Source organism: Folsomia candida, unplaced genomic scaffold (genome assembly GCF_002217175.1).
Source record: "Folsomia candida strain VU population unplaced genomic scaffold, ASM221717v1 Fcan01_Sc066, whole genome shotgun sequence".
Classification (NCBI taxonomy): Eukaryota; Metazoa; Arthropoda; class Collembola; order Entomobryomorpha; family Isotomidae; genus Folsomia; species Folsomia candida.
Genome location: NW_019091258.1, coordinates 194,793 through 217,402, shown reverse-complemented (window position 1 = coordinate 217,402; position 22,610 = coordinate 194,793). Strand labels below are relative to the sequence as shown.

Sequence of the window (22,610 nt, the reverse complement as noted above, 5' to 3'; positions counted from 1 at the left end):
CGGACCTCTTATCATCATCACGAACAAATAGTGGCGATGGATGGACTCATTTTTTCTGCAATGGTCTGTTTCCACAAAAGCTCAAACCGACAATACACACATGCTACAACTGCATTTAAATAACAAACGCATTTATCATCACACTACTTCAATTCATCTGCAAATCGTAAACGGCTGAATTACATAAAACTTGATAGCTAAAAACCACAAATTCTGCTAACCAGAGACAGATTGCGGGTGCACAACGCCTGCAGCCTGCACATGGAAAAATATCTGAAATGGCAAATTACAAAGTCCTCGCCATTATCGTTTTGCGCATTGTTTTTGGCGTGACGGGATCCAAGGAAGATAATAATAACGACCAAGAAATAACGAAATTATTTCCACCACCACACTTATCAAACATCCCGATAAGTCCGTATGATCGACCGCAGTACATTTTCACGGTGCATTCTAACAATTCATTGTTCGCCTTTGACATAAATATGGGAGGCAGTGGTGGCATCATTGGGAGAACAGCATCAAAGTATGACTCCGGATATCGCTTGAGCGTCGTGGTGGAAAAGATTGTGTGTCATGGAAGCGACAATCACCTCGTGTTGGAGGGCCAGGTATGGCAATTTATAAGACAAGTTTCTTAAATTGTGTCACCATAATAAATATGTAAATGCAGGGAGTTGGTGGGCACGTGACACGTTCCTTAAAGATTTGCTTGACAGAGGACAATAGAGAAAATAACTGGCAGTCGGTCAACAACGTGCTGGACGACGTAATAGTGGCGGAAGTGAAAGCTGAGGGGGATTGGTCCGGGTTATACGCTCAGCTTGTGGTCAACATTTATTATGGTATAAAATTGTGCACGAGTTTCATGGTTTATCCAGAATAATGTATTAGTGCTGAATATGTAGAGGTCGATGGTGGGTGCAGCAACTGCAACAAGGACGAATTCTGCTGTGGAATCACACCAAAGAAAGACGAGAAAAAAGCTAGATGCATTCCGGAAATGGGATTTTGTAACGGGCACCCGAATTGTGGAATGCATTCTAATCTAGACGAGAGTGACGCTACATGTTCCCCTCGTGGAGGCTGTGTCGGCTCGGATTGTCGTATGAATTATTACAATAAAACCATTTTATATGCATGCGTATATGTACAAATTTGTTACCCATAGATTTGGCCGAAGTTGCCCTGCGGATCGCTATTTTGGTCGTGTTCTGTTTTCTACTTCCTCCCACACTCATTCTGCTGGCGTGTCGATTTCAATCAGCTCGGAAGTGGTGTGCCGCGCTAAATGTGAGAATTTCCAGGCACTGTCGGAGGAGGACGACTAGGGCAAGAAATGGGTCAGCGAGTGAAAGCAGTGCGAGGAATAGTACAATTCCACGTCGTTCCGAGCATGATTCAAGACGTCAGGTAAAACCAATTAATTAGCAATTGATGATCTATATTATAAGCTGGAAGTGTTTGTCTGCAACGGAAGTGAAAGTAATTTTCCGTGACGGAAGTAAAACTGGAAAAAGTTTCACTTCCTGTCCAACAGGCATTTCCAGCTAATTATATAAATAGGTATAAAAAAAATAATAATTCTTTGGAATTATGGAAAATCCGACTTAATTTTTACGAAAATCAAATACGCTCTCGCCCGGCGGGAGACGGGCTTATACGCTAGTTATCAATAACTTTGATAACTAGAATGTGTAATAAAATCGCTATCATGTGCAGATCGTGTCTGCGACGTACAATGCAGACGAGGATCAGCCCCCCTCGTACGAGGACTTTCTCCGGTCCCAACCTCCGTCAATGGTGTCCGTCAGCGTCATTCCTGTGAAGGAAGCTCCACCGCCCACGTTTGATCAAGCCATGAACGGAAATTATCCTGGTCATGGCGGAGGAGAACACGGGGGTGGTGCTGTTAATCCTGCTTTCGTTTTCAGCGAAGACTTAAGTAGTACTAGCAGAGAAAGCGATAGTTGAGTAGTTGAAATTTGGATACAAGTGTCCAATAGCGTCCAATGATGCATGAGATCTTCAATTAATGAACCCTAATTTTTAATAATTTTAATCCTAGACAGTTTACCTTTTTAGAAACATTATTTTTTATTGTGAATTGAATCTGCGATACATTTGGTTCAATCGTTTACGTTGAGCTTGATCTTCTTTTGTCAGTTTGTTGAGCGATTCATCATCATGATGAGTGAATGTATTACTTTTTTTCATGCTATGCGAGGGCATAGTGCAGTTCGCTTGGTCGGTGCCTTCAGGACAGTCCCAAACTTTAATAAAAAAATAAAATCTCAATTACATAAATCGATATGATTTGAAAGGATTATGTCGTCCCTCACTTCCGTCCGCATCACACCACTGCCAAATTGGGATGCACTTATTCACATTGGGACACTTGACGGTTTCACCGGGACATGGGCAGTCCTGCATAATTGCACAAAGTGAAGTAATTAAATAGGTGACATCATTGTTGTGTCATGTCGTCGCACCTTATCCTATTTACTGACCTGCTCGTCAACAGTGTCCCACGAGTCTGAACAATCGTTCCAACCATCGCAAACCCAATGCGATGGGATGCAACGACCATCCGGACATTGAAAGTCACACGTACAATTGGCTTCGTCCCAGCTGGAGAAAGCATTTTTGGTGCATATTTAGATATTTAAGGTGGGTGTATATTTGAGTAAGTTAAGAAAAACATGTACCCATCACTGCAATCTGTCCATCCATCGCAGATCCAGTTTTCCTCAATGCATTTCCCGTCTGGGCATCGGTGCTGCATAAGTTTAGGAAAAGTGAAAGTCGTCACATCATTATTCTCAAAGTATGAACTCTTCTACTTCAACTCACCTCACAAGCGCAGTTTACTTCGTCAGACCTGCACACAAGTTAAGCAAGGACATTTAGTTACTGAAGGTTAAACATTTGCTGGATTAAATTACCCGTCTGCACAATCATCCCATCGGTCACATTCCCAATTTGCAGGGATACAGATTCCGTCACTGCACATGTACTACAGTCCAAAAAACAATACTTTCACTTTATACACAATTATAATGCAAGAGAAGTATTTATCTAAATTGATACCTCGTCTGGCCCGCATCCTGGTTGCCCTAAAGCAACGGCTACTATTACGCTTAGCAAGGTGAAAGTCACCTTTAACATGATGTGATGATATTGGAAACAAGGAAATTATTGTCTGAAGCACAGGAATCACAAATGATACCAGCTACCCACAGACTTATATTTTTATATGAGAGTCAGTGGTGTGTTGATCACCAAAACTTTGGAATTTTATGGTGTGTTTGTAGTTGTCAGAATGATAAGTGACATAAATCGATGGCCGAATACTTATCGATGACATGTGTAACACAGTGATTGCATAACATTTTTGTAGGTTTGTCTCGCTTTATCAAATTGCATCTTGAGCCACTATTTGTATAATTAGAATTGAAGCATATGTATATGTACAGACCACGACAGAGTGAAATGCGAAATGTGAATTGAAATGTTTATGTTGCACATTTATATAATTTTGTCATTTTCACCAGAAAGTATGCAAATTACTTTCACCGGAAATACGCAAGGTGCACGTTCTTAAGAAATATGGCGACTCGTTTATGACGTTACAAAAATGTTCCTGCAAAATGTCACGTACCCAAATAATTTAAGTATCATAAATCTGATGTAATAATAGGGTCCGATGTACATACAGTAATCGGTACATATCATTGTTTCATTTGCTAACAATTTGCGTCATTATTTCTAATGGAAGCAGGTGTATGCATAAGTATACTTGACCTCTCAAATGATTCTGCGAGTGCATACGGTAGTTTGTCCACTATTAATGACATACAATTCAGTTGTGTCGTGATGAATAAATAATTGTCAAGTATTGTTACCGATAAGAAGTGGTGATAAGTGATTTCCAAACCTTTGCCAAAGTGTTCATACCCGATATAAATACAAGATGAAAATAGACACGCATTTCATACATATGATAACGAGACATTCCGTGCGAATACAACCACGTTCTTCTCATAATCATTTCAATTGTAATACAAAATTTACGATGGCGGCCTACACCGATGTAGATAAAGTGACCTCTGACCTCCTCGTTTCGCGACAAAACCCGCTCATCTACCCCGAAGCCTTCGCCCACTTTGGTCCAGATCGCGTCTTTCTCCCAAAATTTTTCGCTCAGAGTGCAGAATTAATTGAGAATCTACAAGTTCGCGAAGATGACTTGTGGATTTGTTCATTCATCAAGGTGATACATATGAATGGTCTTGTTTTTTACATTCATAGTGATCATATTTTCCTCGTTTTTAATGTAAATCAAGGCAGGGACAACTTGGACGAAGGAGATGGCTTGGCTACTACTTCATGACTTGAACTTTGAAGCGGCTGCAGTACAATCGTACATTCGGGTTCCGTATCTCGAGTAATAATAGCGTTACAAACATGTTGACAATAATTTGTATAATGCTTAAATCACAATGAAATCTCTGCCCCCAGATTTGACGCCACGTGGCCCGTCGCCCAAATCAGTAATAAGTTGAAGGGAGAAGATGAAAAACCGTCGACAATGGAGTTGGTCAAAGATTTGGACTCACCCCGAACGATCCAGTCCCATTTGCCTTGGTCGCTGCTTCCACGTCAAATTCGTGACGGGGAGAAATCGCCCAAAATTATTTACGTGGCGAGAAACCCTAAAGTAAGTAGCGCTTATGGGAGGATGATAAGATGAAGAATGTAGCGTCGCTTTTTTTAGGATCTTTGTGTCAGCTTTTTCCATCACCGCGTCCTCATCGAAGGGTACACGGGCTCCCTGGAAGATTTCGTGGTGGATGAGTGGACGTCGGATCTCTGTAAGTGCGGAGATTTCCTAGTTGCTCTACCGATAATGGCAAGGAAAGTAATTATGACCTTGTTTTTTAATAGCTTTCTACGCCCCGTTTTGGAGCCATGTAAAAAGTTTTTGGGAACGACGACACGAGCCGAATATTCTGTTCATTACTTTTGAAGAGTTGAAAAAGGTGGGGATAAATATCTGCGATTATTAAAAATTTTAGATTGGAAAATCTTCACTCAATTATTTTAATCTTAGGACTTGGGGAACGTGATTGACCGAACGGCAGCATTTATAGGGCGACCTATTTCCCCAAATGAAAGAGCCGCTTTGCTGGATCACTTATCGTTTGAGAGCATGAAGAAAAATCCGCACATCAATTTGGACGAGATCACACAGCTTCTCACGCAAGTTCACGGCGTCCCTAGGAAGACGCACTTTATCCGAAAAGGTCAAGTTGGTGGGTGGAAGGAGGAACTCACCCCTCGCGCGAATGCAGCTTTGGACGAGTGGATAAAGAAAAATCGAATTCCTGGATTGTGGGATAATATTTTATAAAAAAATTGACTCATTTGTGATTTGTCTCTGAAATAAATAAATACTTAAATTGCAATAGACCACGGCTAATTGAATATTTTTGCATAATGCTTTATAATTTCGCATATCAAGATCACTTAATAATTTGCGAGTGTTTCATTGAACAGCAACGTCATTATTATCTTATCTCGGTCCAGTTGACAACATTTCTAATTTGCAGATATTTATTTGCCCAGAGTATTTAAGTCGCTTGCATGCAGTGGTTCAATTATTTTAGTGATCTCTAAAATATAATACCCACGAATTTCATTTAAGAAACATATAAATAAATACGTGATGGCATCCACTAATCCTAAGACAATGCCACTTATTGGTCTCGGTAAGTTTTTCATAAGGTTAGGAAATTTTGATTTATTTTTCACACATCGCCCAATCCCTTATGCACGCAGGGACCTGGCTGTCCGACAACGAGGAAGAGTTGGACCGAGCTTTGGAGACGGCACTGGAGCTGGGCTATCGACATATCGACACTGCATGGATCTACAAAAATGAGAAAGTCGTTGGGCGTGTAGTGAAACGGTGGCTGGATTCTGGCCGAATAACCAGAAAGGAACTTTTTATCGTGACAAAGGTAAAATTTAAGTGAAAGTCAAAATTTTTAACTGGAAACTAATTTTATTATTTTTTCTCTAAATAGCTTCCAATTTGCGGTGAGTTTGAGGAACTAACTAATCGACATGGCACTATTGAAACATATAACTATGCAAATTATAAAATTAAAAATCTTCCCACCACCGTATAGGAATACATCCAGAGAAAGTTGCTCACTTCTTGAACCTCTCCCTTCAGAATTTAGGCCTTGACTACGTGGACCTCTACCTAATCCATGTTCCCTTCGGGTTGGATTCTTCCGGCGAGAATGACCCAATCCCGATCAGCAACGGAAAGGTCGTGATCGACTCGAGGACTAAATTAGAAGCCGTTTGGGCATCGATGGAGGCAGTCGTGCGAAATGGAAAAGCTGCTTCGATCGGTCTCTCAAATTGTGACTCGAGCCAAATTGAGCGCATCGTCCGTGTGGCGAAAGTTCCTCCGGCCTGTCTTCAGGTCGAAGGTCACGTCTACTTTCAGCAGAAAGAGCTTCGTGCCACTTGTGCCAGACATGGGATTTCTGTGTGCGCCTATTCCCCATTGGGGTCGCCTGGACGGGGCGATTTTTACCAGAATTTTGGACGGTAAAGTGAATTATGTAAATATTTCAGTGATGATGAAGTTACAATGTGAATCATGCTTTTTATTCAGAACATTTAAGCCCCTCGGTCTCCTCTCTGATTCCACCGTTGTCCGAATTGCGAAAAAACATGGGAAAAGTCCGGCACAAGTGTGTCTCCGATTTTTAGTTCAACAGGGAATTGCAGTCATACCGAAAAGTGTGAATGCACAACGCCTCAAAGAAAATCTTCAAGTGAGTTAAATTTGTAAAGCGCTTTCTCCAGATTCGTTTATCTGGATTAATTTCTCAAGATTACTTTTTCAATAATTTTCTTGACAGATTCTGGATTTTGAGCTGGATTCCCAAGATATGAAAGATTTGGAAGGGTTGGATAAGGGTGCGAGTGGGAGATCGCTCAAGTTTGACTTTCTCCCTGGGTAAGATATCCTACATAATAAATTAATTGCATCTGCATGTGATGTAAAAACTTTAAAAATATTGCATACGTGACTCGTTGCAGGATCGAGGATCACCCTGCATTTCCAAAAGATATGAAATAGAATGGATGACGTCAAGAAAAGTTGTACATCACCATGAAATTAGTTGAATGATTGCATCTTGTTTCAGACATGTCATTAATAAATAGTGTACTCTGTAAAGTGTAGTAGATAACAAAATGACACAATAAATGTGACGAAATATAAATCACTTTAGTTAAGTGTTGATTAAATCAATCCATTTTCAGCATGTTCAAACCATTTATAAATTGCATCCATTATTATAATTGCTAATTTAGTTGGGTTCATCAATCAGCACTCTGTGGTGGGCATCGATATCTGCGGACACGTGCATAGTTTAACACTTTTCTTGGTCAACATGGCTGTCGGTTTGATTTTGGGGGTCGTTCTCGTCGTTCTGTTCGCCCTTTACCATTTTATGACCAATAAACCGAAGGATTTTCCTCCTGGTATGTACATAAAATTGAAGCATTTTGACTTTTAACTGGTTGTGACCTATTTTGAAAGTTTTGTTTTCTTCGGTTTGGTTGAACAGGACCCTGGAGGTTACCATTTGTTGGTGGGCTCCTTTCTTTGGGAAATCCTCCACATCAAGGTCTTCGCCGCCTTATTAAAAATTACGGGAAGATATGCGGCATTCATGTTGGAAACTACCCGTAAGATTTCAAAAAAATTTCAATTGCTATATTTACATATGTAACACCGTGTACGCTGAATATGTGCAGGGCAGTGATTCTGAGTGATCTGCAAATGATAAAAGATGCATTTCGAGACGATCATGTTTCCGCTCGGCCTCCGTTGCGCCCATTTCTTGGCAAGTAGATACAATTTTACAAATCATTGCATGCCTTGCGTTTTTTTTGCTATATTAATTTACATGAGTGCAGAACGGAGTTGGGGTCACAGGAAAGGTCTTATTTTTGGATCCGGAACTGAATGGTCTGAACAGCGCAAGTTTGCCATCAGTGCGTTTAAATCGCTAGGATTTGGAACGAGTCGTGCGGAAAAGGAAGTATTGGACGAGGTCATTCAATTGAACAAACTTCTCGAGTAAACATACAACGTTATTAAATATATTATAATCAGCGACTTATTTTATTGTTCTCGCTGTTGCAGGAAGGATGTCGGAGTTCCCATTTCTGTCAATCAAAAGTTTCATGTAGCAGTTATCAACACTTTGTGGCATATCGTAGCAGGGTCACGGTTTGAGTATGACGACCCTGATTTGCACACGCTGATTAGGATGACAGGTCACGTGGTACGATTTAGGTGCGTGTGAAATGTATAATTGTCCATGTTTCTCAAATGCAACCTTTGTACATATTTCTAATGATGCAGGTCCCTTGATTCCGACTCGTTCATGCCCAACATACTCTTCTTCATGCCCTGGCTGACCCGTTTAGCTCCAAAGTTGTCGGGCTGGGACAACTTTCTTGCCAGCTTTGTCGCAATTTTTCCAGTCCTTCAAAGATTCATTGATGAGCACAAGAAATCCTTTGATCCCAACAGTCCACGCGACCTTATTGACATTTACCTTCAAAAGATTGCGAATACGGATGACAAGGATTCCAGCTTTTTTGGCGAACTTGGCGGTACAAGAAAATAATGTCCTCTATAATATGCATAACTAATTGACATGTCGGTTAATAATTTTTTTATGCTTCTCCAGAGAAATCATTGCTCATCGTATTGCTCGACTTGTTCGTGGCTGGGGGTGAGACAGCATCCAGCAATTTGACCTGGGGATTCCTATTCCTTGCCTCGTACCCCGAAGCGCAAGCCAAGGCACACGAAGAGATTGACAGGGTCGTTGGAAAAAGCCGTCTCCCATCAGTTGCAGATCGTCCAAAGTATGTCATAAATTTTTATTGACGAAGATTGACGATGAAAATGTTCGAATTTTTATTATGTAGTATTTCGAATGAATTTTGTCTTTCCCCACAGAATGCGGTACACTGAGGCGTTGATAAACGAGGTCTTGAGAATGGTAACGATCGGTGCAATGTCAATATTCCATTCCACGACCGAGAAGATTTCCAACTTTCATGGCTACACGCTTCCGAAGAATTGCATTGTGTTTGGCAATTTGTGGGAGGTCCATCACGATCCAGGTCTTTGGGGTGACCCAGAAAACTTTCGCCCAGAACGATTTCTTGAGAATCCTGATGCGTCTGTGTACGTTTTCTCCACTGGTGAGGCTGCATACATATACATATGCAAATTATTTAGTAAAGAACTCCGACCGTGATGATGAATATTTATGTATATTTAAATAGGGAAACGTGTATGTCCTGGAGAGTCGCTAGCAAGAGACGAATTATTTTTATTCACTTGTGGTCTCCTGCAACGTTTCAAATTTGAGCTGGATCCTGCCTCACGAGCGCCGTGTCTTGACCCCATGCGAGCTGCGGTACTCCGCTCGCACGATGCAAAACTTATACTTCGGCCACGCTATTAGAGATTGATTATTTATACTGATTTTGAAAATTAGTAAATGAAATTCTTATACTTCTTATAATCAGTAATGTACTCATTGATTTGCATAATGTGTATTGATTTATAGTTATTTATAAAAGTCATAAAAAGCATACATTAAGAGGTCTCGATCAGGTAATTATCACAGTGATAAATGGCAAAAGTAAAATATTTTCTTGCATCAAATCAGTGAGATAAAATTGGCAGAAATATCAAATTCTTACAAGATACTTATTAGTGTCTAGTTTACAACAAAACTAATGACTAATCCTAAGCTGCCCGTAAAACTAAAAAATACATAGGCAAATTAGTAATTTTTAATTGCATACTACTTAATTTGAAAAATAAAAGGAAAGCAACTCAGGTTAATAAACATCTCACAAGAAAGCAAACTGGTCATAGTCGAAACATGTTTTTGAGCTTATATTTTTTACTCTGTAACATTTTTACCCTTGAGCATTCTTTCCATATTCGCTCATTATGCATACTTACTGCACGTTACATATGTATAATCATCACTTGCGAATTATCATCCCAAGTTTAATATCACGGACAAATCTCGCCACTTCTCATTTTAACCAAGGCAAGATCTTACTTAATAAATACTACGTTGTAACATCTTCTCGCCATTATTATGCAGCAAGGAGGTAAGCTTTAGTAGTGTGCGAATATTTTTGCGCAGTTTCTTGCCTTTACTATGATGTTAGTAAACAGATACGAAGTAGAGTTGGGTCGTTGATCTGATCCTTCAAGCCAAATTCTGCACAACAGAACCAACTCCGCATAAAGTCACGGGGAGAGAGAAATGTGCTGCGGAGAAAGCCATCGACTTCCACAACGTCGACACGACTGATGTCACGTACCTTCCAAAAAAACCTGCGACGACACCACCTCTCCAGATAATTTCGAAATTGACAAATCCAGTTTTCCACACTGATTGAGCAGTGTTTTTAGTGTCTTGCATATTTTCATATACTTGAGGAAATCACGGTTTTTAAGTGAAAGCATATAATTTACGATACGCAGATGAGACTACGGGTTGAAGTCGAATGGCAAGGTAATAATTTTTGTCATTGGATATATTTAAGTGGTATAAGTTAAGTGAAATATAAATGTTAAAGCATATAATTAATTTGCATACTGACTAACGAATTAAGGTGAGCCGTGGAGAAAGCGGGTCCGCATTCAGAAGTTGGCCATAATCGACGCCGTAAGTGGAAATGAGAAATTATTTATTTATTTTAAAGGTGAAAGCAAGCAAGTTTCTGTCTTGAAGATATTTGGCATCCTCGTCGCCATAATTTACATCGTCAAGTTGGCATTTCCCGATCTTGAACCTGACTTCGCTGGCCTTACGTCCGCGGATCGAAGTATGTGACCAAAATGTTCATGTAAAAAATGAATTTAAAAATTTCATAAAAATTTCATAGAATTTTTTCACATTTCAGTCAATAATTCACTGGCTCTTGTATTTCTCATTGCGGCGAATCTCATTCAAACGGCGCAAGCTGGTTGGTTAGCCTTTGTTGTGAGCAAGGTGAATACATATTTATACGTTCATAATTTGCTCATGCAGTTTCACCAAAATTTGAAAAATTTTAATCTTGCAATTCTACTAGAATGAAGGCCGTGACCCCACAAGCTGTTTCGAAGCAAGCAAATCATGGTACGATTTTACCCAGTTTTCTTATCTATTTGCCATTGTGAAATGCATCATCGGGGTGAGTTACATCATCCAAGTGGCTCCTGTCCCCTGGGTGCTGGCGTTGGTAGGGGTCACGCTGCTCGAAATCGTCTTCAAAATGTACATGCTCTACAACGTCTACGGATTTATGAAAGATCTCAAACAGAGTTTGAAGTACATGCCGAAATTCAAATTTATTCCGGTCAGATCGTCACCATCGCCGTCAATTGGATCCGAGGAACGATACATGTATGACAGATTCATCAACGTGGATTTCAACGCTAACGCCAAACTGTTGGCGTAAACGGGCAAACGCAAGCAATAAAAGTCATAATAAGTTATTATGATAACACAAATTAGTTGTTAATTATTCAGTAATATATGTCGTGTCATTTTAGTTAGTTTTAGTAGTTTACATAGTTGTTATGTTTAGTAATGATAATAATGATTACTCGATTTACATACATATGTACATAGATTTCTGTAGACTCGAATAAGTAAATCCGTAATACATATTATAGGTTCCTTCCAGAAACGCATAGTATCGAAAAGTCTTCATGAAATTTAATTAGCCAAAAAACGTACATACCACTGTAATAAGTAGCGCTTGTAGAATGTCAAATAGATACTTTCATACCTCCATAATATGTATTTGTCTAGAATATAATTATAATTGCCAGTGTTGTGTAGCCTTAATTTTTAGAATGATATACACGCAACAAATTCTAACTCTAGTCTAGTTCTGACTTATCTTTCGATAAGATAAAAATGATCAGGTTTGTCGGATTGGTCGTCTTGTCAGATTTTTGTAAAAAAAATTGTCTGTCCTTCATTTTTGTAAAACAAGAAGGGATAGAAAAGTAGAAAGAAAGCTGTGATAGAGATGTGCAAAGAAATTGAAATTGAAGGACTGAATGCAACGCTGCTATTATTCTGGTGACCTGATCTTTTTTCAACAAACTTCCTACAGTTTCGCTAAATAACGAGAAAACAAAATAATTCTTTGTTAATTTATTAACAATCATAAACTTGACTTGTAAAAAAAACTAACGCTTTCAACCCATGATTTGATAATATGTAACAACTTGCAAATGGGATAAAAATAAATAAAATCATAGATACGATATGCGAATAATTATTAGTGTTTGCGAAATTATTTTGCAAATATACTTGCAATTTTACGTCATAAATGGTAACTTGATCATGTATGAAGCATTGAAACTGCGTCTCTCCGCCACCAGCTCAAATATCTTCCTTTGTGTTCAATTAAGTTGATCTCTCTTCTCGCAATTCGTATCTCTTATCTTTTTCATAAAATAAATTGGATTTTGTGCTTATCTTCTCCTCACCTTCACCTTATCACCTTTCCCTCTTCCTCCATATAAATACTAGTGTGATCCGTCAAATTCAATGTTCAAAAACGTTTCAAATCCTCGTAACAAGCATTCAGAAAGACACAATTTCTTTGTTGTTGTTCCTTGTTCTGGAAATAATAAGCTGGAACGAAAAATAAGCAGCTGGCAGAGAAGTTATCAAATCATAATAATTAGGAGATAAGAAGATAATTAGAACCAAAACAAGTGACTAAGTTTGAGAGGTGAGTAATTGCTTAAATTTTACGTTTAGTTAGGTTAACTATGCAATTTTTAGTGTTGATGTTTACTGTTTGTGGATTTTGTAAAAAAGAAAAGTATTTCTCTTACAGAAAATTGAAGACCTGGAGTGTTTTAAAATCTGTTGGATTGACGTACTGCTGGACCCTTGACTCATTCAGATTAAATATTTATATGATAACATGTGACTTATGAAGGTTATTGTAACACAGTTATTTATTACACATTATAAGTAAGATTCCTTAAGCCTAATTGCTCATAAATTGCTCATTTATTTCTGTAGGGCGGATTATTTGACGCTTCCAACCGCACCCACTTTCCTATTGCAGAATTGTACTACAAAAGATTACCTACCTCGCATCATAAGCAATTATTATTAGCAGCCTAATGTATTAGTGCGACACTACATATTTAAAGCATTTCAGTTACCGTTCACCGTTAATAATGCAAGAGTAGCGTGAATTCGTTCTGCTGTGATTTCGTCAAATTCAAAGTAATTTTGTGCTTTACCATAATACCCTCCTATTCCGTCGTCTTAAATTTCTTCGTACGAGTCGTCGTATACAGTTTAATGTAATCTCAAAGTTCATGATCTTTAACAACTTGTAATCAGTCAGTGCCGGACACGGAAGAGAATTTATATATTTTTTATATACACAATTCCTTGTAAATCTATTTAACTAACTGTCCTTTGAGGAATCTATTCTTTGCTAACTCAACTACAAAGCCAATTCAATAACAAAACGCATAATATTCCTAAAAACAACCAAAGACGTACAATTAATTATTAGTATAAACAGTGAAATTTATAAGATAACAAATGGACGCTGCCGTAGAAGCACCGGAGCATGCAGAGGCTGAGTCTCCGAGCAAGTAAGGTCCACATTTTTTATATGAAATATAAAGTTACAATTAAATTAACAAATCTTGTTAAAATTGCTTGTTTTACTCAGCCGTTTAGTTGGACTTTTGCTGCGACACGCGAGTCAAAATTCGTTAGATGAGAGTTCTCAAAGGAATCAGTCTAATTTGCCTGAAGAAGATGATTATCGGCACTTGTACGAGAATCAGTCCCATTTTGGTAAAGCTTTCGGCATGCTGGACACTTTGCGCAAGTAACTTTTCAACATATTTTGTTACCAGTTTTGTCCGAACCTTGCATAAAAATAATTCAATTGATTTCCAGAAACTCTTCCCTTTGCGACGTAACATTAATCGCTGAAGAGTTGGAAATTCCAGCTCATCGCATGATTCTGGCAGCATGTTCTCCTTATTTCTACGCAATGTTTACCTCCTTCGAAGAAAAGGATAAGGAAAAGGTCAAAATACTTGGTGTTGAGCCTACCTCTCTCCAAATCTTGGTGACTTACGTGTATACAGGACAGATCAGCATTTCCGAAGATAACGTGCAAACTTTACTGCCTGCTGCAAATCTCCTACAGCTTCATGATGTGAAGGAGGCGTGCTCGGATTTTTTAAAATCGCAAATTCATCCCTCTAATTGTCTGGGTATTAGAGCATTTGCCGACTTGCACGGATGTCTTGATCTCTTAACCGCTACAGAAACGTTTATCGAATTTAATTTTGCGGATGTGGTTGAAGGGGAAGAGTTTCTATCATTAAATGTTCAAGAGGTTCGAACTTTATTTAGTAGACTTTTTTTAACTTCTTTGACAGAGTTGCGTGTTAAAATATTTTCTTCGTATATCCAGGTAATCGCCCTAATTTCTAGCGACAAGCTTACTACAAGCGAAGAAACGGTTTTTGAGTCTGTGCTAAATTGGATCAACTATGACCACGAGGGGAGACGGGAACATGTCCCAACTCTCATGGAAAATGTTCGCCTTCCTCTTCTCTCTCAGGATTATTTGTTACATCGCGTCGATGAAGAACCACTCCTTCGCCTTAATCCAACCTGTAAGGATTTATTGATCGAGGCCCTCAAATTTCATTTACTTCGAGGGGAACAGAAAGCTACGTTTTCCAGTCCTAGGACTAAACCGAGACAGCCTATTGGATTGCCCAAAGTTTTATTGGTGGTGGGTGGTCAAGCCCCGAAAGCAATCAGATGCGTAGAATCCTATGATTTTAAGGTATGTAAACAGTAATACTCATTTCTAATTTAAAGAATGTGTGTTATTATCTTATTCCATAGAATGTGTTTTGTTAATGGTTGATGCTTGCTGTTGATTACTAGGATGAACGTTGGAGACTTTTACCAGATATGCCGTCACGAAGATGTAGAGCTGGCTTGGCTGTTGTACATAACAAAGTTTATGCCGTGGGTAAGTACACAAGTACACAACTCCATGTCTGAATATTACTGATTTACAGTAGGGTCAGGCGCTTAAAATATAACGATTTTGGCCTTGAATAACCCCGGAACGGTTTGTCGCAGCGGGTCAAAATTTTGAACCGACGAGCATGTTATCCTCAAATAGCCGTGTGCAAAAATTCAACTCTCTGCTTTCAAAAATGCCTCCCCCACAGCCCCAGAAGGTGAGACAGTCATTTCAACTCGTTCCAAACTCCGTCTAAAAAATTCGGTCTCCGCAGAAAAGATTTTCTTTTCAAGTATTCGAACCAAATAAATCCATTTGACTTATATCGGGGGATTTTACAGGTATTTCACTATTCGAAATGATTTTTATCCCCATTCTAGGTTCAAGGTCGTTTGCAGTATCTTGAGTCAACGTTGTCGTTTTCGATGTCACTGAGTCATGATGAAAAATCACCTTATTTATTTTTTCACCGTACAATTTAGGAAAATGTTATTCTAAAAGTGGTTTCAAAACACGGTCCACATCATACTTTGCAGATACGTTCACTTTTTGGGGGACTTTGATAAGTGGGAGGATACCACGACCGGACATTGCACCCACAACCATAAAATGTTTGAAAAAGTTCTCCTCACTGAAAACCACCAAATTTCTTGAATTTTTTTTCGGCATTTGTCGTGTACTAAGCTCTTCGAACCCAATTAGTAACTTGTAGGGAAAATAGTTCTTCGTCAATTGACACCAATAACTCACTCCAATTCCTCAACAGAAAATTTAAATAATTTTTTTTGCAAACACCGGCGAAATTTTTTTGGAACAAGTTGAAATGACTGTCTCACCTTCTGGGGACTGTGGGGGAGGCATTTTTGAAAGTAGAGAGTTGAATTTTTGCACACGGCTATTTGAGGATAACATGCTCAATTGGATCTCACGGTTTAAACATGCTCACGGTTTAAAATTTTGACCCGCTACGACAAACCGTTCCGGGGTTATTCAAGGCCAAAATCGTTATATCTTACGTGCCTGACCCTGTAAATACATCCCATAACGTAATATAAATTACATAATTAGGAGGCTTTAACGGGTCTCTACGAGTGAAAACAGTGGACATCTTTGACCCTCAAACAGGGAAATGGACGACCGGACCTCCCATGAATGCTAGAAGATCTACTCTGGGGGTGGCAGTGTTAAACCATAAAATTTATGCGGTAGGAAATATTTTTGTATCATTTATTAAGTAGCTTAGCTACTTATTGTGGGGGTCATACATAAAGCATTTGATCGATTTTCGGGAAATTTTGACCCCTACCCCCCGGTGTAACCTATACTCCCCATGTTATAATTAGCATGGGAAGGGTACGATACCTTGACCCCTACCCCCCTCCCCTCAAATCGATTACATGCTTTCTGCACAGTCCCTTGTCCGTCGTTCAGCACGATAACGCGAGAACGGATCGAGATAATCGAAATCGGTTTGCGACATCATACATATGACCCCAGGGGGAGGATCCTATCAATGTTAGGGGGCAACAGGACCACCCCCCCTCCGCCAGTGGGTGTGGTCGGGAAAAATTGAGTTTTTTGCTGCGATTTGATTGTTTTGAGGGTCTGGGAAGGTGGCAAAAGGTTGGGGTTATCAAAAATTTCAAGATAAAGTGTGCAAAAAGTTTGGGCTCAACCGGGATTTGAACCCGGGACCTCCCGCACCCAAAGCGGGAATCATGCCCCTAGACCATTGAGCCATTTATTTGAGGGGGTATGGACCCAAACGCTACATAAAACCTGCAGATTTACTTATTTGTCTTTCTCTTTTGCATTTATTGCAAGGATTTAGATACCCAAACGCAGAGATTGCAATTTGCCATGCAATTTGTATGGTACAAACCAGTTGTAAAGTTATATTTGTGGCTATGTTGATCTGCTCCCATTCAATCTTTATTTACATACCTTGAGCATGTTAGAAAGTACATGATTCTGCTACATGTTACATACCTTGTTTCGTATTTTATGTTTGGTGAATTGGATTTGGAAGCAAATATTATGTACAAATTATGATTTTATTAACTTATGCAGATTGCTGGGTTTGATGGCACGACCGGATTGAATACAGCTGAACTCTTCGACCCTGTCCGAGGGGATTGGCAAACCATCTCATCCCTCTCCACCAGACGAAGTTCCGTCGGCGTAGGCGTTCTGAACGGGATGGTCTATGCTGTTGGAGGGTAAACTTATTGTCCATGAGGATGACGATTATTTATGCATTTATATACTTATCGTATGGAATATATTATATTATATTATTAACAGGTATGACGGAGCAAGTCGCCAATGCTTGTCTAGTGTGGAACGATACGATGCTGAATTAGATAGTTGGACGACAGTGGCAGAAATGTCGGCGAGACGATCTGGAGCGGGTGTTGGGGTCTTGGAAAATGTATTGTATGCGGTTGGAGGTTCGTAGACACAAATTAGTTAGGAAATTAATCAATAGGTATCAACAAACAACTTTTAAAACGATTTTAGGACACGATGGGCCTATTGTCAGGAAATCGGCCGAAAAATTTGACCTAGTATCTAATAAATGGACTTCTGTCGCGGAAATGTCGACCTGCCGAAGGAATGCGGGTAACTAATGACTGAATACATGATACGTTTTCATTATTTGCACAATTCAAAATATATTTGGTTCATTTGCAGGAGTGGTCGCACTCGGGGGGTACTTGTATGTGGTAGGCGGTGATGATGGTACCTGCAACTTATCTTCCGTTGGTAAGTAGTCCCACCACAGAGTATTAAACATTGCCTCTAACTAAATACCTCTCCTCTGAATGTTCTGTAGAAGTTTATGACCCAAAGACTGATTCTTGGAAGCTGCTTAGTTCTTCACTGGTTATGGGGAGAAGTTATGCTGGAGTGATCGTTATCGATAAGCCCTCGGGTTATCAACAATTTAGTTAGAGTGTCGCTGCTCAACCTCTTTCGTGTATGCTACCAACAAGCCCTATTAAGGGATGGTCTGGAATAAATAGTAAAGCTTTTCAAATGCATTTACCTGTAGTTCAAACGTAAGGAAAATTTCCATGAAAATTTGCATTTCTTTTCTTCACCATTCATCCCGGATCATCCCTTACACACATTTACTGATTTACTATGTCAGTATGTAATCGTATGTAATGTCGAAAGTAAAATGAGACCTTAGCTATCGTAACGAAATATGCAATTAAAGATGATGCTTCACGTATGTACGTATAACCGTATACTTTATGGAATTCTGATTCTGAAATCTAGTTTATTCAACCAGAATTTTGTGATATTTTTCTTCCTGCCTGGACTGGATCATGTACTGTGCGACTAATTTTTACACAAAATTAGATACCTTTTGTGAATTGGATGAATTGTTTTTTGATCGACTTTAATATCTTTAATTAACTCGGTTGTTGATTCTGGCGTAGATTTTTCTTTGTGAAATTAACCTGCTGTAGACATTACAATAATTACGATAACATAAAAATACATAAAGTAGGAGGATATAAGTTCTAGTTTTTGCACACTGCATGCATAATTTTATTAATTTTTCTGTTTGAAAGAAATTATACTACAATAATCCGGCTATTCCGGCTTAACAAAGTGTAATAAAATTATTATTCTGAATTTGTTTGCTTTAATCAATTATATTATGAACTATTAGAATGAAATAAATTGGAATTTCAAATTCATTTTTATATAAAAAAGTTGTATTGCTTGATTTCGTTGAATTTTGTGATTATTATTGGATTGCAACTATTAAGTATTGAATGATGTGTTAAATGTTTCCTGAGGCTTGCTTTTGTCCTGGTCCAATTTCAACTTTGAATGACATGATTATGATGAGTCCGCCGCATCTATAAATATCATATTAAAACACAAGTGTGTACATTAATCTAATGAATTTTGGTGCATTTTTTTACTGTTTTGGGTAATTTTCTTGTATAATTATCTTTTACTCATTAATCCGAAATTGTTACTGCCCCAGTTTTTGACGGTTAGAATGACACGCAAAAGTACTGATACATACGCGTCACAAAAAAGCTGCAAACTTAATGAAAATAAAAACTTGTTAAAAATAAAACATACCGAATAAGCATCAGGTTAAACTTAAAATGGCATAATAAATAATCAAGAGCAAGCGAACAACGGGGTGTACAATACCTAGTTGTAAAGGCTCAAGTGTCACTAGCTGATTGCTAAAAAACTACGCTGCAGAATTAAAATCTGATAAGTGAATTAGATTCGCCATGCGATTTACGTTATGATTCACTATGGGCTTTGTAATTTTTGAACATCTGGATAAATACATAGGAAATTGAAGAGAAGCGGGCGGCGATAGTTTTTCATAAAAAAATCGAAGAAAAATAGTGAATTTGGCATGTGTTGAAAAAGTCAAAGGTGTACTTTAATTTAGCCCAACGGACTATAAAAACATTCATGGGGACCGAATCGACTAAGAACAGTCGAAGAAGAATTTTTTGAAAACTTCCAAGGACCACACCCATCGTGAAGCCTCTCAAGCCTGGAATCCGAAGAAATTCACGAAATTCCAACGGAAACCAGCCTTACAGCTTACACTGTGGAAGCAGATTATCCAACGAGTGCTCAAATTGAAGCTTAGGCTTAAGGCTTTGAAATGTGGTACTTGCCCCATCCTGATCGTACCCCAAAGGAAAACCAGATTAAATAAATGCAGGAGTCACCTCAAGCGGTACGCTCAATAAAAGTGAGCAGGATTCTTTTAACAAATGAGGAGATTTTCACATCGGAAAAATCTTTTAACAAGCGAATTGTCTTCATCTACGCAAAATCGGTCAGAGACATCCCCCAATATAGACAAAGGGTCAGAAAGTCACATCATCCCGGTTTTTTGATGATTTTGGCAGGTGGGAGCTTATTATGGTAATTTCTTTATATTTTGCTGAAAATTGGGGGGAGGTGGGGGAATCAAATTTCTTAAAATATGTTTTTGAGTCCGTGGTACATCCCCTAAGTGAGATCCAATTCAATGGAATCGATGGGACCTCTCAGCAGGACTCAGAACGAACTTATAGTGCAAAAAATGACCCAGTGTAGCTAAAAAAACAAATTCCGGTCTTTATCTCCAATCAGAAATGGTCATCCTCCTTGCTGGATTTGAATCACCGGAATATAAAAAATGGTCAAAGTTAGGGGCAAAGGTGCGTTCTAAGCCTCGTAGAAGTGCGGAGGCTTGGAAAAAATTTCTGACTCCGGAATGCTACAAAATGTCCCTGGAATCTGTGCGTAATTCCATCGAGGAGTGGCCGTCTCGTCTTCAGCGTGGCATTGACGCAGGAGGAGGAAATTTTTAAGACTAAAAATTGTTTCCAACTTGAAATTTAACTGGCTTTTGAATGCAATAAATCAGAAATTTGTATTACTAAAATTACAAAAGTTGTAGCCCTCTAAGTTACTGACACTTGAGCCTATACAACTAGGTATGGCCAGAATATTATTATTTACGACTGTCATTCATATGAATTTACGACTAAAAAATAGAGCTTTGTATTCGTGTGGCACCCACCGTAAATCAGTAAAATGAAGTCAAGCCAATGACACCTTTTCAACCTTAATTTACAATTCAGATCCGGGATTTTCAACATAAATCAATAATAATAATCCATCAATTCTTCAAACACCGGTTCAAACTCCAAACTCAATAAGCTTATTCGTTTACACGCACATGCAAGTCCATACAAATAGAAAGTCATTAACTCGAAAAAGCATGCATGCAAACACTGATTGCACGGCTGGTCGAATGGTCAAGTTCATGCAAATTTCTGTGTAAATTGATCATAAATTAATTCTAGGCATCAATTTTTCTAGAAATGTCCTTGCATCCTGAGAAATGTCATGATTTTTAGACGCCTACTCAACTCTCTTCTGAAAAATCATGTTCTACAATTCATAGACCCGTCAACCATGTTTTCTAACTTTTTGAAACCCGCATCCATTTTATTTGCATAAATATTTTATTTTTAAATTATAGAGAAATGCATATCCCCTCGTCCTACGTCAATCCCACCAGTTTTTGCTGGTTTGAATTCCTCAAACATTTGAAAAACAACAAACCACGGATTTTAAAAGTGAATTCCACTTATTCCAGTCAGTCATTTATTTATTGTTTGTCAATACGGCCACAAAGTTCAGTAGTACCTAAACTTTTTTACACAGAACTTACTTACTGGAAGGGAAGAACGAAACCTCATTTGCGTCATTGAAGGTCTTTTCTGTATTTATTGATAAGTAAAGGTGCGGTTTGGTCGTAAATTGTCTGTCAGATTGTATTATTCTCGGTTATATTTAAGTAATAAGAAATTAAACATTGTGAAGATGTGTACACAACCAACCAACGAACCACGGACGAAAACAAGGCGATAAGCTAAAAATAAACATAATTTGTATTCGCGACAGGAAGTTGTAATTTGCTGATTGATTAAACTGGACATGACATATGCGCTTATCGTGAATGAAACGACCACAAACTCGTGTTGTGTCGTGAATAATGAAGGCATTTTTTTTAAACTGGAGACGACAAGAACGTATTTATGCATAGATTTATATTCTAGACGAAATTGGGAAATTTTCTTATGCAGATGTTTTCTTTTTGTATTATAGATTCATTAGGGAATCCGGTCCAATTTCCGTTTCGAAAAATGTCGAAAAATGATGGACAGGAGGAAATGATTGCAATTTATGAAAAGTAAAAAAAAATCATTTTTTTTCTTGATTATTCTTTGTCTGCGAGACATTTGTGTGCGTATTTCATGTCACAAATTGCGAAATCGAGAAGACCGTTGTTTCTCAGTTTACCTCATTCAGAGATTTATTCACCTGTGCATCCAGTGAAATATCTTGGTGAATCTGAGAAAACGGATATATTTCAAGCCAAAATCTCACCATCCTTGCTGAGCAATATTAGTATGTGAAGAGTGAGAATACAGCAAATTAAGTTTAGTTTGATCCAGTTTTTTAGTGCAATTACCATAAAATAAATACTAACCAACCAGTAGAAAAGCATGAGCGAAAATTTGCACGCGAGACAAATGATGCTCGTTATATAAGTATTAAGAAGAAGCAGAGTTTGTTTTGTGTCTCAAATTGGTATTTCTGTTATTTAGCAGGATCTTACCTACTTAATTGCTGTATTGTTGTCAGAAATAGATACAGGCATACTTTTTTTCGTACCGATTATCTACTCTGTAATATGTATGCTTAATAGCAATATCAACTGTAAAGCCCAACCGAGTTCTCGTAATAATGACCAAGCAGTTAAAAAAGAAGTTATTCATCTGCACACCATTCATAAAAATCTCGTGTATGTACATCTTCACAACTTATAATTACATAAGTTCATCTTCACATGATTGGACTTCACCAAGTCAAAC

The 22,610-nt window shown here is 38.4% G+C and overlaps 8 protein-coding genes and 1 non-coding gene across 10 annotated transcripts in view; 6 read left to right on the top strand and 3 right to left on the bottom strand.

Annotated features, from left to right (window-relative positions):
• Window positions 1–76: 76 nt before the first annotated feature.
• Window positions 77–2,313, top strand: LOC110862718. Of its 2 annotated transcripts, none has more exons than XM_022111932.2 (5): window positions 77–611; window positions 674–845; window positions 909–1,106; window positions 1,184–1,413; window positions 1,723–2,313. In XM_022111932.2, exons 1-5 carry the CDS (start codon window positions 279–281, stop codon window positions 1,972–1,974), a joined length of 1,185 nt encoding a protein of 394 aa, XP_021967624.1. In that variant the 5' UTR covers window positions 77–278; the 3' UTR covers window positions 1,975–2,313. The 2 variants fall into 2 exon arrangements, with proteins under 2 accessions (XP_021967624.1, XP_021967623.1); XM_022111931.2 differs by having other exon boundaries at window positions 79–611; window positions 1,172–1,413.
• LOC110862721 (sortilin-related receptor) lies at window positions 2,073–3,313 on the bottom strand. Its single transcript, XM_022111934.2, has 7 exons — window positions 3,091–3,313; window positions 2,946–3,016; window positions 2,854–2,881; window positions 2,709–2,779; window positions 2,511–2,631; window positions 2,343–2,427; window positions 2,073–2,273 (listed from the first exon to the last, which is right to left on the bottom strand). The coding sequence occupies exons 1-7, from the start codon at window positions 3,166–3,168 to the stop codon at window positions 2,098–2,100; spliced, it is 630 nt and encodes a 209-aa protein (XP_021967626.1). The 5' UTR covers window positions 3,169–3,313; the 3' UTR covers window positions 2,073–2,097.
• LOC110862723 (luciferin sulfotransferase) lies at window positions 3,304–5,470 on the top strand. Its single transcript, XM_022111936.2, has 6 exons — window positions 3,304–4,273; window positions 4,347–4,447; window positions 4,522–4,720; window positions 4,778–4,874; window positions 4,948–5,042; window positions 5,114–5,470. Exons 1-6 carry the CDS (start codon window positions 3,974–3,976, stop codon window positions 5,411–5,413), a joined length of 1,092 nt encoding a protein of 363 aa, XP_021967628.2. The 5' UTR covers window positions 3,304–3,973; the 3' UTR covers window positions 5,414–5,470.
• Window positions 5,471–5,587: 117 nt separating this feature from the next.
• On the top strand, window positions 5,588–7,310 carry LOC110862703 (1,5-anhydro-D-fructose reductase). Its single transcript, XM_022111914.2, has 7 exons — window positions 5,588–5,771; window positions 5,842–6,023; window positions 6,090–6,102; window positions 6,195–6,627; window positions 6,695–6,857; window positions 6,945–7,042; window positions 7,126–7,310. The coding sequence occupies exons 1-7, from the start codon at window positions 5,729–5,731 to the stop codon at window positions 7,163–7,165; spliced, it is 972 nt and encodes a 323-aa protein (XP_021967606.1). The 5' UTR covers window positions 5,588–5,728; the 3' UTR covers window positions 7,166–7,310.
• A 64-nt stretch (window positions 7,311–7,374) lies between these two features.
• LOC110862700 (cytochrome P450 2J1) lies at window positions 7,375–9,641 on the top strand. Its single transcript, XM_022111911.2, has 9 exons — window positions 7,375–7,572; window positions 7,659–7,779; window positions 7,849–7,937; window positions 8,011–8,173; window positions 8,240–8,392; window positions 8,462–8,715; window positions 8,793–8,973; window positions 9,068–9,315; window positions 9,400–9,641. The coding sequence occupies exons 1-9, from the start codon at window positions 7,482–7,484 to the stop codon at window positions 9,579–9,581; spliced, it is 1,482 nt and encodes a 493-aa protein (XP_021967603.1). The 5' UTR covers window positions 7,375–7,481; the 3' UTR covers window positions 9,582–9,641.
• Window positions 9,642–10,286: 645 nt separating this feature from the next.
• Window positions 10,287–12,417, top strand: LOC110862705. Its single transcript, XM_022111915.2, has 5 exons — window positions 10,287–10,655; window positions 10,756–10,808; window positions 10,875–10,968; window positions 11,047–11,135; window positions 11,218–12,417. The coding sequence occupies exons 1-5, from the start codon at window positions 10,625–10,627 to the stop codon at window positions 11,584–11,586; spliced, it is 636 nt and encodes a 211-aa protein (XP_021967607.1). The 5' UTR covers window positions 10,287–10,624; the 3' UTR covers window positions 11,587–12,417.
• Window positions 12,418–12,526: 109 nt separating this feature from the next.
• LOC110862737 (ring canal kelch homolog) lies at window positions 12,527–18,431 on the top strand. Its single transcript, XM_022111956.2, has 13 exons — window positions 12,527–12,879; window positions 12,988–13,092; window positions 13,179–13,768; window positions 13,849–14,010; window positions 14,082–14,529; window positions 14,608–14,988; window positions 15,093–15,180; window positions 16,246–16,382; window positions 17,248–17,396; window positions 17,482–17,627; window positions 17,698–17,799; window positions 17,872–17,943; window positions 18,014–18,431. Exons 3-13 carry the CDS (start codon window positions 13,716–13,718, stop codon window positions 18,130–18,132), a joined length of 1,857 nt encoding a protein of 618 aa, XP_021967648.1. The 5' UTR covers window positions 12,527–12,879; window positions 12,988–13,092; window positions 13,179–13,715; the 3' UTR covers window positions 18,133–18,431.
• On the bottom strand, window positions 16,845–16,916 carry Trnap-ugg. Its single transcript has one exon. It is a non-coding gene; the product is annotated as a tRNA-Pro (tRNA).
• Window positions 18,432–18,639: 208 nt separating the features above from the next.
• LOC110862736 (inositol polyphosphate-5-phosphatase A) overlaps window positions 18,640–22,610 on the bottom strand; it is a 28,266-nt gene continuing 24,295 nt past the window's right edge. The window contains exon 13 of the mRNA XM_022111955.2: window positions 18,640–19,055. Within this exon, the coding sequence (XP_021967647.1) occupies window positions 19,036–19,055 (20 nt within the window). The 3' untranslated portion in view covers window positions 18,640–19,035. The remainder of the gene's footprint in view (window positions 19,056–22,610) is intronic.